The following is a 13,629-nucleotide window of genomic DNA, read 5'->3' as shown; positions in this document are numbered from 1 at the left end:
CACGGAAATCATCCCGTCTGGTCTCCTCAGGTGGCCTTGTGTGACGGGCAGCATGTTTTCCAAACATGTCGTCTGTGCCGTTGGCCGACCTAGGCTTTTCTAGTGTGTCAAGATTTGGAGAACAGCAGATGAGTTTGCCAGCCAGTCACCTCAAGGTTCCAGCCGTCGTGCTCAGCTTACGATGTTGCAGTCGTACGAATCTGGGTTACAAGTCCTTCTGACGCCAATCATACTGTCACTCAACCATAGAATTGGCAGCGACAGCTATTGGCAATCTCATTCCAGCCTTCTCAATGGGAGACAACAACAGCTTGCCAGGCCTACCCTGGCAGTGAAGCTGCTTGAATTGGGGAACAGGCATGCCCCAGCTGTACGTTTCCAAATACTCATGAAACCGGGGAGTCAACAAGCTCCTATGAACGAGAAATGGCTTGATTGAAACGCAGATGATGCGGTACAAAGCGACATGCGCACCTTGAAATCGAGTTGCACGGCATGGATATGGAACTTCCTAGAAGACCACATTGACTGGATACAGGAAACCAATCTGCCAGAAGTGGAAGTCGTCCAGGAACCGTGTTCGTGCTTGTTGCTGGCCTACAGAGCCTTCGACATCACACTGGCTGCTGGAAGACATGACGTCCGGTCGCCTGCTGGATGTGATATCCACCGGGCACACCATCTGATCCTATGCAGTGTCTTGTGACCTGACCTAGGATGCAGGTACAACCTATGCAAGTCGGTTGCAACGCTGGCTTCACTTCCCCCCGAAAATTGCAAGGACATGCCGTAAATGGCAGTCTCGTCTAGTCACCTGCTGTCCTTCGAACTTCCATGGAAGCTGTTGGCGCTTCTACCCGGTTGCCGATATTCCCGACCGTATGACGACTCTCTCACTCCATGCTCACCAGAGGTACACGGCTATCTAACTTTGTCTGCGGAATTGTCAGTGTATCCAACCTAGTGTCACCTGCAAAGGTGCTAACTCGACTGGTTGCGATGGAAATCCTGTCATCTCTTATCTCTTTAAAGGGGCCTACGGTCTACACGTATCTGTCAGCAGGCATGGACGTTGCAACGACCTGGACCGAGGTATCAACAGGCCGCGAGTTGCATTGTGTGCTGATGAGTCTATCCTGGGCTTTGCTTTGTTTTACACTCAACCTGTCGATGCTGACGTGTCATCTCTGTACACCTTGTCTCTGTCCATTCCAGATTCCTGGACGCGTGACTAGAGAAAGGCCGTTCCAGGCCGGGCTGATCAGCCGACTCCTCCTGATAGAACATGGCATCGAAATTTATTGTCAGCCTATCCAGTTCCAGTTTTAATTTCGGGGGTGCTGAGGCCGATGACGACGATTGCCCGTGTATTCAAATGCCCTGTCACAAAACGCAGCTGGGCAAAGTTGTGGCGAGATGATGGTCCTTGAGAGGAAGTTTACAAGGAATCAAGTATACAGTACGAAACAATGATTCAGTGTGACCGGAAGCGACATATTCAAGCAGGACCAGTACCAAAAACTTTCCCCCTTTGGAGAGGCACTTTTCTTCTGGTCACTGGGCATTTTGGCAACCACGATGTGCTCGTGGGGTCGGGAACCAGTATTTATCTTTCCGTGTTGTCATGTGTTGGACAATGATCAAGTATTCATGCAAATATCTGTCGAAGGAGAGGGGCAGGAGAGGTATTGTCTTGCCAGCCTCCTCTCAGCGGGGACCGTTGGATGTCTTCTTTGCAAGGACAGGGGGCAGGCCTGGCTCTCCATGCAGCCGTCATCGATCATATCTCAATAACTGATCACCTAGTTTGTTTGACGCCATTTTAGGCTGCCAGCGGCTCAGCTTAGTCACGGACTTAGTTCAGGTAAGGAACGAGTACCTAGGAAAGGTTTTCCCCTTATTGGCACCTACTAGAACCTGGTATACTTTATGTTGACAGACAAAGAGTCATTCGGCTGGTCCTCTCGTTCTGTGGCTAGGAGACCCAATTTGAAAGAACAGCCATATCGGCCCAGCAAGATTTCTTTCTTCCCGGTAAGTCTTGAGCCGGGTGAACGGGAGGAAACACCTCCTTAAGTGCACATGGTAGGATATCCCGCCAGATTCTGATATTGCTAGGACTCCAATCGGAAGGGGCAAAGTGGCCGGGAGCTGTCGATGAATTGCTCCAGCGAGGAGAGCTCGGGGTATGGGAATCGCTTGCACTTCACCTTGGTCCAATCCAACCACGTTGTAGAATAGCGGGAGACGCCGAAGGGCAAGATGTGAAGGTTCGCATACGTATGTACTTGCGACATGAGGGAAGGAACGAAGCGAAGCGGAGCAGAAGAGACGCTGTATTGCCGCAATGTCTCAAAAAGCTCTCTAATTCGCAAGGGGATTGCTCTAGAATACGATCTCGATGGCGGAATAAGTATCGTAATCAATAAACTATCCACTCTGTTTCGCAAGTCGCCAGCGAAGGACAATATCACGTTCAAATAGCTCGCTCATAATTCATACCCTGCATACAAGGTTCTTTTCGTGGAAATGGGATGGTTTCCAATCCCAAACAAAGAGCCAGTCAAGCTGGCTCAAACTATATCCGAGACCCCCTCCAACACACCACCTCCTATCTCACGGGCCGGAAGAAACACCATGAGAATCAGTTCATTGTGCATTCCAGCTCAAACGGCGGGGGACCCCGGCGCGACCGCATGGTGATCTCCCGCCACGCCACCTGTAACACCGTTATTCCCATTAGATTGGCCGTTGCCAAACCGTTTCTCGCGCTCGGCCGAGCTGAGGTCGTCGGTAGGGCCGAACTCTCTGATCTGGACGCCGAGACGGGCGGGTTCGATACTCCAGTGCGAATAGATGAGGGCGAGCGAAAAGACAGGTTTGGCGAGGAGGTCGAGAATGCCGTAAAAGATACCTTTAACTCAAGTCAGTGACACATGACACGTGTACCCAGCCAGTACTATTGTAAAGATTTTATGCAACAGGCGGTTGTTGTTGTGACCGGGGAAATCTGTTGGCGGACTCTTTCTCACCTTCACTATCAGGTGCAATAACGTTGCCGCCCTCAGACACGCCCCAGGCGATGGGGTAGCAAAGCCAAACGACCAGAGTCAAGACTCCACAGAGAACAAATGCGCGGTGGACATCGTTGCCCAGGGCGGCGGCGTGGCGGCGGGCCGGGAACGCGAGTTCGTAGAAGACGTAGAACATGGCGGCACAGCCGAAGGCGTAGAAACCCCATTTGTATCGAGACTTCACGAGGGCGCCTACCAGACCGGTCACGATCATGATTTCGTCAAGACCTATCACCCACAGAATCGTGGGCCATGGCATGCCGGCGGTGAGGAGGAGGTCTGTGAGCAATAAGGGGGTTGTTATGACCCTGTACGGGTGAAGAAATCCCACGGTTAGTTGATTAGATTTGGCCCCGGAAAAAGACTGGAGCTGTTTTGGTTCTTTTGGGCCTGTGGGAAAGAAACTCTTCTCATGGCCAGCTGGGGGAACGCGTTCGGTCTGACTTACCAATCGATGTATCGAACGTAGAAAATCTGGCGGTTCCGTCCCGCGACCTCGGAGTCGCTGCGGAGGTATTCGACGTCAATGGGCGTCCAACCTAGGTTTGAGCCCATGGCGAAATAGGCGATACAGGCAACGAAGCACAGTCCGCTCGACAGATAGAAGAAAATGCGGTCGGTGCGAGGCTTGAGACGGCTCAGGCCCAGAATGGCCAGCGCCGTCACCCCCATGACCGCGCACACGGCATAGTACCAGTCGGAACCGCGGTCGGTCTGATGAACGACAACGCTCTTGTTGTTCTGTGTGAATGGGTTGATGTTCACCGCGTTGTTGCGACGGTCAAGTTCTGCCATGGCGGGTAGTGTATAGGCCGGTTGCTAATACTGGAGCATGTCACGCTTTCGATATAATTGATTGGGGATTGTGTACACCGACCGAGTACTATCCAGTGGGCAAAGTAAGTGTATGTGAGTATATGGCTGCTCGCACACCTGGAGTGGGCATATTCCCGCTTGATATACCTACCTTTTGTCAGGTTAGTTCCCCTTCGTGTTGTCATGATGTCCGGATGCCCCGGCACTCTGGCTTTGGACGATACTCTCACAATGACGTCCTGAAAGCTCCCTGAGTGTTTCGGCGGAATGCAGTGGTGACTAAATGTACCGCTGCATGCAGTGTATAAGGTTCCTACCGGTATAGCCACGGCACGGGATTCTCAAAAACCTACCGGTGATGAAGATATCGTATCCGCAAGATAAACCGCTAAGCTTTTTGCCATTGGCGGTCATCCTGCTCATGATACCCACAGTCATAATCGCAACTCGCCAGTAAGATGGGCCGCAAAGCCGCTCGGGGTGCTGATGATGACCGGGGTGGAAACCGGTCGTGCTAGACTCCCCAGTGAATGGTGTCCACTCACCCTGGTCATCTCAGGATACACAAGCATATGACAATGAGCTTGTCACTCAGCCGTCTCTCGGCGCCAGGAACCGGAAGTGCGTGTTGTGTGACCAACACGGCCTGGATGTTCGAGGTCGGATTAAAGCTCCAAGATCATCGATGGGTCAAGCATCGGTTCCCGGATGTAGAGTTGCATACTGACTTTTTAAGGATAACCAACTTGAACCTTGTCGGCATCGACAGGACGTCCGGCAGCAGAATGAAGTCAGGATAATACTGACGTACCAGCTGGGATCGCAAGCCTGACTGAGGAGAATCATAGACCACCGACATTGCGAGGCTGAAGTCACATCATCATAGACTTTTGGGCAGCATCACGTGAGTGACCACCTCCCTACGTATCAGAGGGAATATGCATGTAGGACGCTTCGGACGCACCGGGATTGACTTGATTTACCACGCGGATAGTCGGTGTGAGTCCGACGCGTCTAAACTCACTCTTTTGAGATACTAGTACCTTCAAGTAGTTCATTGATACCTCCGCCAGCCTGCGGCCGGGAAAGGCAGGTTGGCCAGTCAGCGAGCGGCCCTGGTATGGGAAAAGGCACCATGATACAGCCTGCTCAAAGCTGACAATATTGGTCCTCCAGCACGTACTGGAAGCGGTGCTGGAAGATGCCACCGAGAGAGATCAAGCTGAGACACCTCAAGGACAATGAAGAAGCAGTTCAACTAAGCTTCGATCACGTGCAGAACGGTAGGTACAATTAGATCACATGATCGTATCTATACACGTGACCACGTCGACAATGTTGTAAAGCTCGTTGTGCCCGGCTGCGGCTCTCACCCGTTGGCGTTATGTTTGCATAACTTGAAGTATAACTCACTAATAATCGCTAGATCAGTCTTCTGGCTGGCTTCATGTGGCAAGAGGGCGGCTCAGGTAGGTATCCTTCCCTCTCTCCTTGGGGACCCGTCTGATCGCTAAGATACTTGGAGAATCCCCGGTGTGTACTACTATCGCCCATTGTGGTTTGGTATGCGAGGCCCGTGATGCTGAATGGCCGGAAAAGCGGACCAGCTCCAGCCCATTCCACAGCGTTGTACTGCCCAGAGACTAACTCATAAGCGATGCGGAACGGCAACTTCACATCAACACATCAATCGTAGGAAAGCCATGTCCAGAGAGATATTGCAAGCTCTACAGAGCAGGACGCTGGTTCTGGCAGGCTGTCGGATTTGTTGAACGGCCATGTGTTCCCTCACCATTTGGTGCCACTACGAACTAATGTAAAGAATGCTTACTACAATCATCCCAGCACTGCCGGCGGACGTCCGACCCTGAGGCATGGCAGAGGAGAAGTGGGATGGTCACATCCCGCCCGAGGCGTGTGAACAGTCATCGAATGAACCTGGTGATCCGCCTGCGAAAGAGGCGAGACTGAATCAGCATGATAACACCAACCGCCGCAATCAGGCTGTGAATGTCCGGGTTCGCCATGTATCGGTGAAAGTGGACCCGGCCGGGGGTTCAGTCTTTACGTCGCTAGATGCTTTCAAGACGAGTGTCCTCCGTCTCAACGACAAACCGGCAATCAAGGATATCTTGAACGACGTCTCGGCTGATATTCCAAGTCGAAGTCTCACGGCGATTATTGGCGCTAGCGGGAGTGGAAAGACGACACTCCTCAATGTCATTGCCCAACGTGTAAAGGACAAAAGATTTCGACAAGTTGGAACGGTCTCGTACCATTCCGAACGACCTGCTGCCCACCTCGACCAAGATGCCCGACATACTAAGGTCGGGGTGGCATATGTGCTACAACAGGACGTGCTTTTGCCTACTCTTACAGTGCGAGAAACTCTTCGGTATGCTGCCGACCTGCGTCTGTCAACGACCAAGACAAAGAAGGAACGCGAGGCAATGGTTGAAAGTGTAATTGCCGAGCTTGGTCTGGGAAAATGTGCCGATACGAGGATTGGCGATGATGCTCATAAGGGCTGCTCCGGGGGAGAGAAACGACGGACGAGCATTGGCGTGCAACTGCTCGCAGACCAGCCCATTCTCATCCTGGACGAGCCCACTACCGGCTTGGACGCTGCATCTGCGATTCAAGTAGTTCAGACACTCAAAAGTCTCGCTGACCGTGGGAAGACTGTCATTATGACCAGTAAGTTTGGCTGCGTAGGAGCTGTGCAGGGCCTTCTGACCGGAACTAGTTCATCAACCACGTTCGGAGATTTGGAGACTGGTTGACAATCTGATACTCCTGGCACGAGGCTCACCGGTCTACTCCGGGCCTGTCCGAGATTGCCTATCCTACTTCGACCAGCTCGGCTACAAGATGCCCTTATTTTTCAACCCCTTCGATTTTGTCATCGATCTTGCTGCTGTTGACCTTCGCTCGGTGGAACTGGAAAGGTCTTCGCTCATCCGGGTGCAGCAACTACAAGAAACCTGGAGAGCGAAAACTGCAGGTGCTGCAACGCCAGAGTTGGATCTGCAGCCCAGCGATGCATTCGACGGCAAATCAGTTGCCCACTCTGGAAACAGGCTCAACGAGCTTCGACACGAGATCCTTGTGCATATCCGCAGAACATTTGTCGTGACTTGCCGCGACCGCTTAGGTCTCCTTGCCAGCATAGTCGAGTCGTTGAGTATGGGCATAATGAGCGGCTGGATCTTTTATCAGCTGGGTAACGACCTGGCTGGTATCAGGTCCCGCGAAGGCGCCATGTACTCGGCCTGCGCTTTGCAAGGCTACCTCATCCTCCTCTTCGAGACTTATTGACTGACCATTGACATCCCAGTCTACGACCGAGAACGCATTGAGGGCGTCGTCCGACCAATCAGTTTCATCGTCAGCAGGAGGTTTGCGCGCATCCCATTAGAAGACTTGCCAGTCCCGTTCTTCTATTCTCTGATCTTCTACTTCATGGCCGGTATGCGCGCGGATGCGAGCCAGTTCTTCACATTTTTCGCCATCCAGCTTCTGCTGCACATGATTGCCGTCAATCTGGCAACCGTATGTGTTGCCATTAGCCGTCAATTTATGCTCGCGTCTCTGGCCGCCAATTTAACATTCACCCTCCAGTCGATGGCATGCGGGTTCTTCATCAACACCCGCACGATTGCAATATGGCTGCGATGGATCAAATGGACTGCATATGTGGTATGTTTTGGCTTGTAGATCTTGTTGGAGTCATATTATTGACATTTGACGCAGTTCTATGCCTTCGGGGCTCTATGTACCAACGAGTTCGGAGGCCACTTCTATGATTGCCCAAGTCCTGGGGGCCCTTCAAACCCAGCTTGTAGGGAGTATACTGGCGACTATATCTTGGCCTCGCTGAATCTACCACCGAACTGGCTCTGGAGACCTATTGTGGTTCTTGTCGGCTTCATTCTATTCTTTTTCATCCTTTCAGGGGTGATTCTGCAGATACTCACCACCGAGGTTGAGGTCGCCAAGACACATGAAAGCGAAGCGGCCTCTGCCGCTGATACTCACGAAGCAAACACAAGACTGGATGCTCAGAGCAGAGCTGTGACGATCACCCTTGAGAATTTTGCACTAGCGGTCGACCGCAAGAGAGTGTTCAAGCCAAAAGTGACCAAGCAGATCTTCCTACCAATCAACACAACATTTAAGCCTGGTGTGCTGAATGTGATCATGGGCCCTTCCGGGTCAGGAAAGTCGTCATGTTTAAACGCCATGGCACGGCGGCTTTATGGGTCTCCTCTGGTCAAGTACCATTGTACGGGCAAAATGCTTCTCAACGGGTCAACTGCAACAGACGATGTCATAACCTCCATCTGCTCATATGTCCCGCAAGACGATTCTGCATTGTTGCCATGCCTAACTGTGCGGGAGACACTGCACTTCGCCGCACGACTTCGACTCCCAGCGTTTCTAAACCATGAGCAGAAAATCCAGCGTGCCGAATCGGTGTTGATGCAACTCGGTCTAAAAGACTGTGCGGATACACTGATTGGCAGCGATATGGTCAAAGGAATCAGCGGTGGCGAGAAACGCCGTGTATCGATTGGGATCCAGATCCTTACTGATCCCCAGGTTCTGCTGCTTGATGAGCCCACATCCGGGCTGGATGCGTTCACTGCATTCTCCATCATCGAAGTGCTCCAAGGCCTGGCGGACGAAGGTAGAACCATCATCTTTTCCATCCACCAGCCGCGATCTGACATGTTCAAACAATTTGGTGGAGTGTTGCTCCTTGCCAAAGGCGGCGAAGTCATCTATACGGGCCCCGTGTCAGAGATGCTCCCCTACTTCGAGAAAATGGGCTTCAAGTGTTCGAGCTCGGCCAACCCAGCCGACTTTGCGCTGGATCTTGTTTCTGTTGAAACGCCCAAGTCATTACAAGGGCTCCATGCCGACAAAGATCTCGCAAATACGGCAACAACAGTGACGGCAACACCCGACGCACCAGAGGGAGACCAACATACCCACACTGCTCTAGGAGCAGCCCCAGCCGCAGACCAACCTGTGCATGAGTTTAGTCCTCCCGCCATGCCATCTGTAGAGCAGGAGCAGACGCAGCACCGGAGCCTCAATCAAGATCAGGAGGACCAACCGCAAACCGAAACAGAGAAGCAGAAGCAACTCACCCTCCCAGCCTCACTGGGAACCTATAGGCGCCAACGGCTCCCATTCCGCCACGCATTCCCGATCCTCCTACAACGTGGGCTCCTCAACCTGCGGCGGCAACCGAACCTCCTGACAGGGCGAATCACACAACTCGTCGGACTAGGGATCGTGCTGACGGCCTTCTGCGCGCCCCTCGGACACAACTACTACTCGGTACAGACGCGGGTCGGCTACATCCAAGCCATGTCGAGCATGTTTTTCGTGGGGATGCTCAGCTCGATCGCCCTGTACCCCGGCGAGCGGGACCTGTACAACCACGAATCGCGGCGCGACGGGACATATGGACTCGAATCGTTTTTCTGCTACTACCTCGCGCTCGAGGTTCCCGCGGAGATTGTGGCGTCGATGCTTTTCTCGCTGCTGACCGTGTTCGCCGTCGGGCTCCCGCGCACCGCGGGGCAGTATTTCCTCATGGCGTACGCGACCTTCTGCGTCGTCGAATGTGGCGAGAGTTTCGGGATCTTGTTCCTGACCATGTTCACGCACACGGGCCTAGCGGTGTCTGTCATGTCCGTCGTGCTTTCGATATCTATCCATCTAGGTGGCGTCCTGAGTATCGGCATCGACCACTTCCTCAGCGCTGTCAACCACATCTCCCCTGTCAAATGGCAGGTCGGCGCCCTGCTGAGCTACAGTCTGCGCGGCGTCCAGTTTACCTGCAGTCCCGAGCAGAGGGTTCCGCCTGTCACTGGCCCTTGTCCCGTCCAGACTGGGGTTCAGGTTCTGGATCTGTATCAGTTGAATGTCGACACCGTCGCGTATGCCTTGGCTTTGGGCGGCGTCACTATCGGGTACCGACTGCTGGCATATGTGGGTTTGAAGATCCAGGCCTCGGGTTGGCAAGCTTTGAGGACGATGATGCGTGGGTCCAGGCATAAGTAATGAACGTTTGATAAGCAGCCATTGGACAATCTTTAGCATCATGTACCTAGAAGAGTCGAAAAAAAGGGGGAAAACCTTGCGCGCCTGAGCACACGGAATTAAGAATACATGATGGATCTCGTCCATGATCCTACGGAAGTAAAACACGAATATAGTATCACCGGTGGAGCGACGATCCGTGTGTCAACACAACACATTCATTACCTACTAATAAGGTGGTGTCTCTAGTTTGAATGTGATGCAACTTCTCTGACAGCTGCTGCTTCAGCTTCAGTGACAACCTCGACCACTTGTATCATACAAATTGAGAGCAGGAGATCAATTGTTTTAGGGCCCAATACTTATATGTGCCAGGTCCAGCCACAAGAAAGCAAGAGCAAGCCATGCCACGCCACACCACACCACACCCGCACGAGTCATTCGTTTTTCTTGGATTCTTCTTGTTCTCGGAGTCGCTTCGCAAACACATCTAAACCGGCGCTTCTCTTTAAGATAAAACCGACGGCCACTCTGGGCAGAAACGTGACAGTAACCCAAAAGATAGACGCAGTAGCACCTCGCCAGATCTCCACAGGGGGATTGCGGCGCGATAAGTCATTGACGACAGCCCGGGCCCATTGATCCGTTGGCTGGGGCGTTAATCCGTGTTCGCCGCGCATGACTGCTCCGATTTTGTCCTTCAAAAGTGCGTAGACGGACGAGTCCGGTAGGACATTGCCCTCATCCGCTGCGAGATTGGCGTAAACGTTGGACTGCACAATGCCGGTCTTGAGCTCGGTGACCTTGATGCCGAACGGCTCGAGTTCATAGCGCAGGTTGGATGTGATGCTCGACGCGGCCGCCTTGGAAGCGGAATACGGCCCGTACCACGGCAGCGGCCAGCTGGCGGCAAGCGAGGTGTTGTTGACAAGATGGCCGCCATGTTGAGAATTGCGCAGGAGCGGGAAGAAATGTTGTGCTGTCCGAACAATGGAATAGGTGTTGGTATCGAAGAGGCTCTCTAGCTCGTGGATTGGAGTGTCGAGTATGGGCATGAAGTAGGCCGCACCGGCGTTGTTGATCAACATGTTAAGAGAGCCGCCCGTGAGTGCCGATATTTCCTGGACGCATGCCTTGATGGAGTCCTCCGAGATGACGTCCAGAGTGAGTGTTTCGATGCCTAAAGCCTGGAGAGACACCATCTTGGATGGATTCCTGGCCGTTGCGAACACGCGGTCGCCGTGCTGGTGGAAGGCCATGGCCAACCCTGCTCCCAGCCCGCCGTCGGAGCAGCCGGTGATGAGGACGGTTCGAGACATGGCGTTGCCGCGAGAGACAACAACAATGTATGCTTTCTCGTGGGAAGGGGAGAACATGGCTGGGTTGACAAGACTATGTCAGCTTATCTTTTATCGAGGCCGTGTGGGCGGGCATTTGCCAGAAACCCCGGGGTCGTCTGATAAGCCAGCTGAATCTTCCTTGGAAGATCAAGCCGTCGGGCAGAAGTACCCGGGCAGCCTTCAAACCTCGACTTTCCAGCAGGTCTATTCGAGGTGTTCCGGCGCGAGAGCTGGGGATTGCTAACTCGGACTCTAGGATGGGGATTCGGGCGTGCTGCAGCAGGCGTTGTGCAAGTTAGAAAGACAAGCAGCAGGCCGTACTTAGTATGCCGCTGCAATCTCACGCTGACCGGTGTCAGGGCTCAGCTGAACTTATTTGCATCTGGAATTGAATGGGTGGTTACACTGCAGTGTATACCAGGTATCTTGATTGGCCGTACCAGGCAAGGCAAGACGTTCACACCCCGAGTATTGTCGTTCAGCCGCCCGCACAGGGGCTTGGAGTAGAGCGTCCCATGATCCGAGCCACCCACCGTGACCTTTTAATCCAGAGATGCATAGGGAGCTTGGGGATCATATTGTTAGCAACCTCCACTGGCAGCCAGCAGATAACATGACAGCCTTCAAGTTGTCCGATCCACCTTCACGACCAACTGCGATCAAGTGGTGCCAGAATATGCCATAAGTTGCAGGGTCGTGGCCCTTGAGCAACGGCGATTGGTCAGGGTGTCTCTGCTCGTGGGCATTGTTCTGGAGCCTCACAGACACCCTCCAACCGGGTTCGACTGATGCAAAATCTTTTTCATCCGGAGGCACTTGCCGGCTGTCGCCTTCAATTTTTGTCCAGCCTGCCAACAGGCTGTAGATTAGATTTTCTGGCTTCATTTGGCCACTCTCTGACCCGGTTTCAGCACACCACGGTCCCCTCCACCTCCTTTCCTCCACAGCCAAAGAGCCTCAATAGCGTGAGCCTTGGCGCTAACATGCCCAGATAGGCGGTTCGCTTCGCTCATCATGACCTCGATAGGCCTCTCCTTCTCGATCACTGACCACAAGGCTTCTTCCAGCTCGCTGCCGCGGGGGCCGAAATCTCCTCTCCCCAACCTGAACAACATCCTCCCAAGGATCTGGTACGCAACACACCGTTGATTGGGCAGGGTAGATCTCGCCAGCATTGCAAGCTCTGGTATGGTATATCCGGCACTGTTGGGATCATCACCATGATGGTGTAGACCTTGCTTGACATCAATTTCCAGAGACTCTCGGGGGGGGATCAAACGGCCATTGAAGCCGAATCGTAGAGCAGATGCCAGGTATGAGTCTTTTTCGGGGTTGTACAGCGACTCCTTGTTTTCTTCCTCAGTAGGGTCCTGTAGCCACTGGAGTGAGGACGGATCGTGCGGTGTGTCAGGGAAATAGTGCGACTTCAGTTCTTGCAGGAAAGAGGGATCGTTGGCGTCTAAGGGGACGTATTCTTCCGTTGATCGTGGGGGCACAGGAAAATGAACCGATGGTCCTGACGATGTGCCTGCGTTCAGGGTAGCAGGGTCTAGGTCATCGCCTGCCGGCAACGAAGCGTCATCCATTTTAACCGGCTCGACTGTTGCTTCCGGCTCCTCTTGATTGTCTTCAGGCCAGGTTTTCTGGCCAGATTGGTCCTCATCGATATTTGCACGTTTCAGCAGTCGTTCAAGGAAGGCAGGATTGAGGCTTTGCATCAGTTCGGCTCGAGCCTCTTCGATGTCTTCAAGTGACATCTCGGCTATTCGTCTTTTGTTCTCCTCGCTGATGTCAGCTTTCTCCTGGTCGTCGAGGCCCACCCCGTGCTTTTTGGCGACATGATGAGCGATTGCTCTATCGGAAGGCTCTACCCGGGAGGAAATGGCAGGCCGCGCCGGGCCCTTTGCGGCGGCTTGGTTCTTTTTGAATGCCGAGACATTCCGCCGAGGCTTGTGCTCTGGAAACCCGGATCTTGAGGATTTGATCGAGGGAGGAGGCGGCGGTGCATCGGTGTCGTGCTCTTTTATTTCCTTCACGGCGAAGCTCGCTGTTAAATCGGGAGAGAGGTCATCGTTGAGGGGTCGTATCGTAAAGTCGTCAGCGTCGAGGTCTAGTTCAAAGCGCTGGCCAGGAATAGCCATATTGCCGGATCACGACGACTGATGGAGAGGATGCTGTAGGTAGTTTCGAAGCATGGTGAGCATGAGACGCCGCAGGCTTCTACAACTTTCAACACGAATGCACGTGAAGAGTGGGCTTAGAGACTAATACTAAATGGGCACACTGGCCGCATGCGCCAAGCTAAGCTTATTACTAACCCGGGGATTTAAGGTTGGACTATG

At 53.2% G+C, this 13,629-nt stretch overlaps 5 protein-coding genes across 5 annotated transcripts; 2 read left to right on the top strand and 3 right to left on the bottom strand.

Moving 5' to 3' along the window:
* Positions 1–2,666: 2,666 nt before the first annotated feature.
* Positions 2,667–3,869, bottom strand: HMPREF1120_06324 (bacteriorhodopsin; the record flags this gene model as incomplete). Its single annotated transcript, XM_009160525.1, has 3 exons — positions 2,667–2,914; positions 3,033–3,382; positions 3,523–3,869. The coding sequence occupies 3 exons, from the start codon at positions 3,867–3,869 to the stop codon at positions 2,667–2,669; spliced, it is 945 nt and encodes a 314-aa protein (XP_009158773.1).
* A 1,895-nt stretch (positions 3,870–5,764) lies between these two features.
* HMPREF1120_06323 (ABC efflux transporter) lies at positions 5,765–7,208 on the top strand (the record flags this gene model as incomplete). Its single annotated transcript, XM_009160524.1, has 2 exons — positions 5,765–6,587; positions 6,637–7,208. The coding sequence occupies 2 exons, from the start codon at positions 5,765–5,767 to the stop codon at positions 7,206–7,208; spliced, it is 1,395 nt and encodes a 464-aa protein (XP_009158772.1).
* Positions 7,209–7,352: 144 nt separating this feature from the next.
* Positions 7,353–9,968, top strand: HMPREF1120_06322 (ABC efflux transporter; the record flags this gene model as incomplete). The annotated part of the gene is made up of 2 exons (XM_009160523.1): positions 7,353–7,589; positions 7,644–9,968. 2 exons carry the CDS (start codon positions 7,353–7,355, stop codon positions 9,966–9,968), a joined length of 2,562 nt encoding a protein of 853 aa, XP_009158771.1.
* A 416-nt stretch (positions 9,969–10,384) lies between these two features.
* On the bottom strand, positions 10,385–11,266 carry HMPREF1120_06321 (1-acylglycerone phosphate reductase; the record flags this gene model as incomplete). The annotated part of the gene is made up of 1 exon (XM_009160522.1): positions 10,385–11,266. The coding sequence occupies one exon, from the start codon at positions 11,264–11,266 to the stop codon at positions 10,385–10,387; it is 882 nt and encodes a 293-aa protein (XP_009158770.1).
* A 902-nt stretch (positions 11,267–12,168) lies between these two features.
* Positions 12,169–13,428, bottom strand: HMPREF1120_06320 (uncharacterized protein; the record flags this gene model as incomplete). Its single annotated transcript, XM_009160521.1, has 1 exon — positions 12,169–13,428. One exon carries the CDS (start codon positions 13,426–13,428, stop codon positions 12,169–12,171), a length of 1,260 nt encoding a protein of 419 aa, XP_009158769.1.
* Positions 13,429–13,629: the final 201 nt, after the last annotated feature.

This window comes from Exophiala dermatitidis (genome assembly GCF_000230625.1).
Source record: "Exophiala dermatitidis NIH/UT8656 unplaced genomic scaffold supercont1.5, whole genome shotgun sequence".
Classification (NCBI taxonomy): domain Eukaryota; kingdom Fungi; phylum Ascomycota; class Eurotiomycetes; order Chaetothyriales; family Herpotrichiellaceae; genus Exophiala; species Exophiala dermatitidis.
The sequence above is the reverse complement of the archived record's forward strand: the minus strand, read 5'-3'. Positions and strand labels throughout refer to the sequence as shown.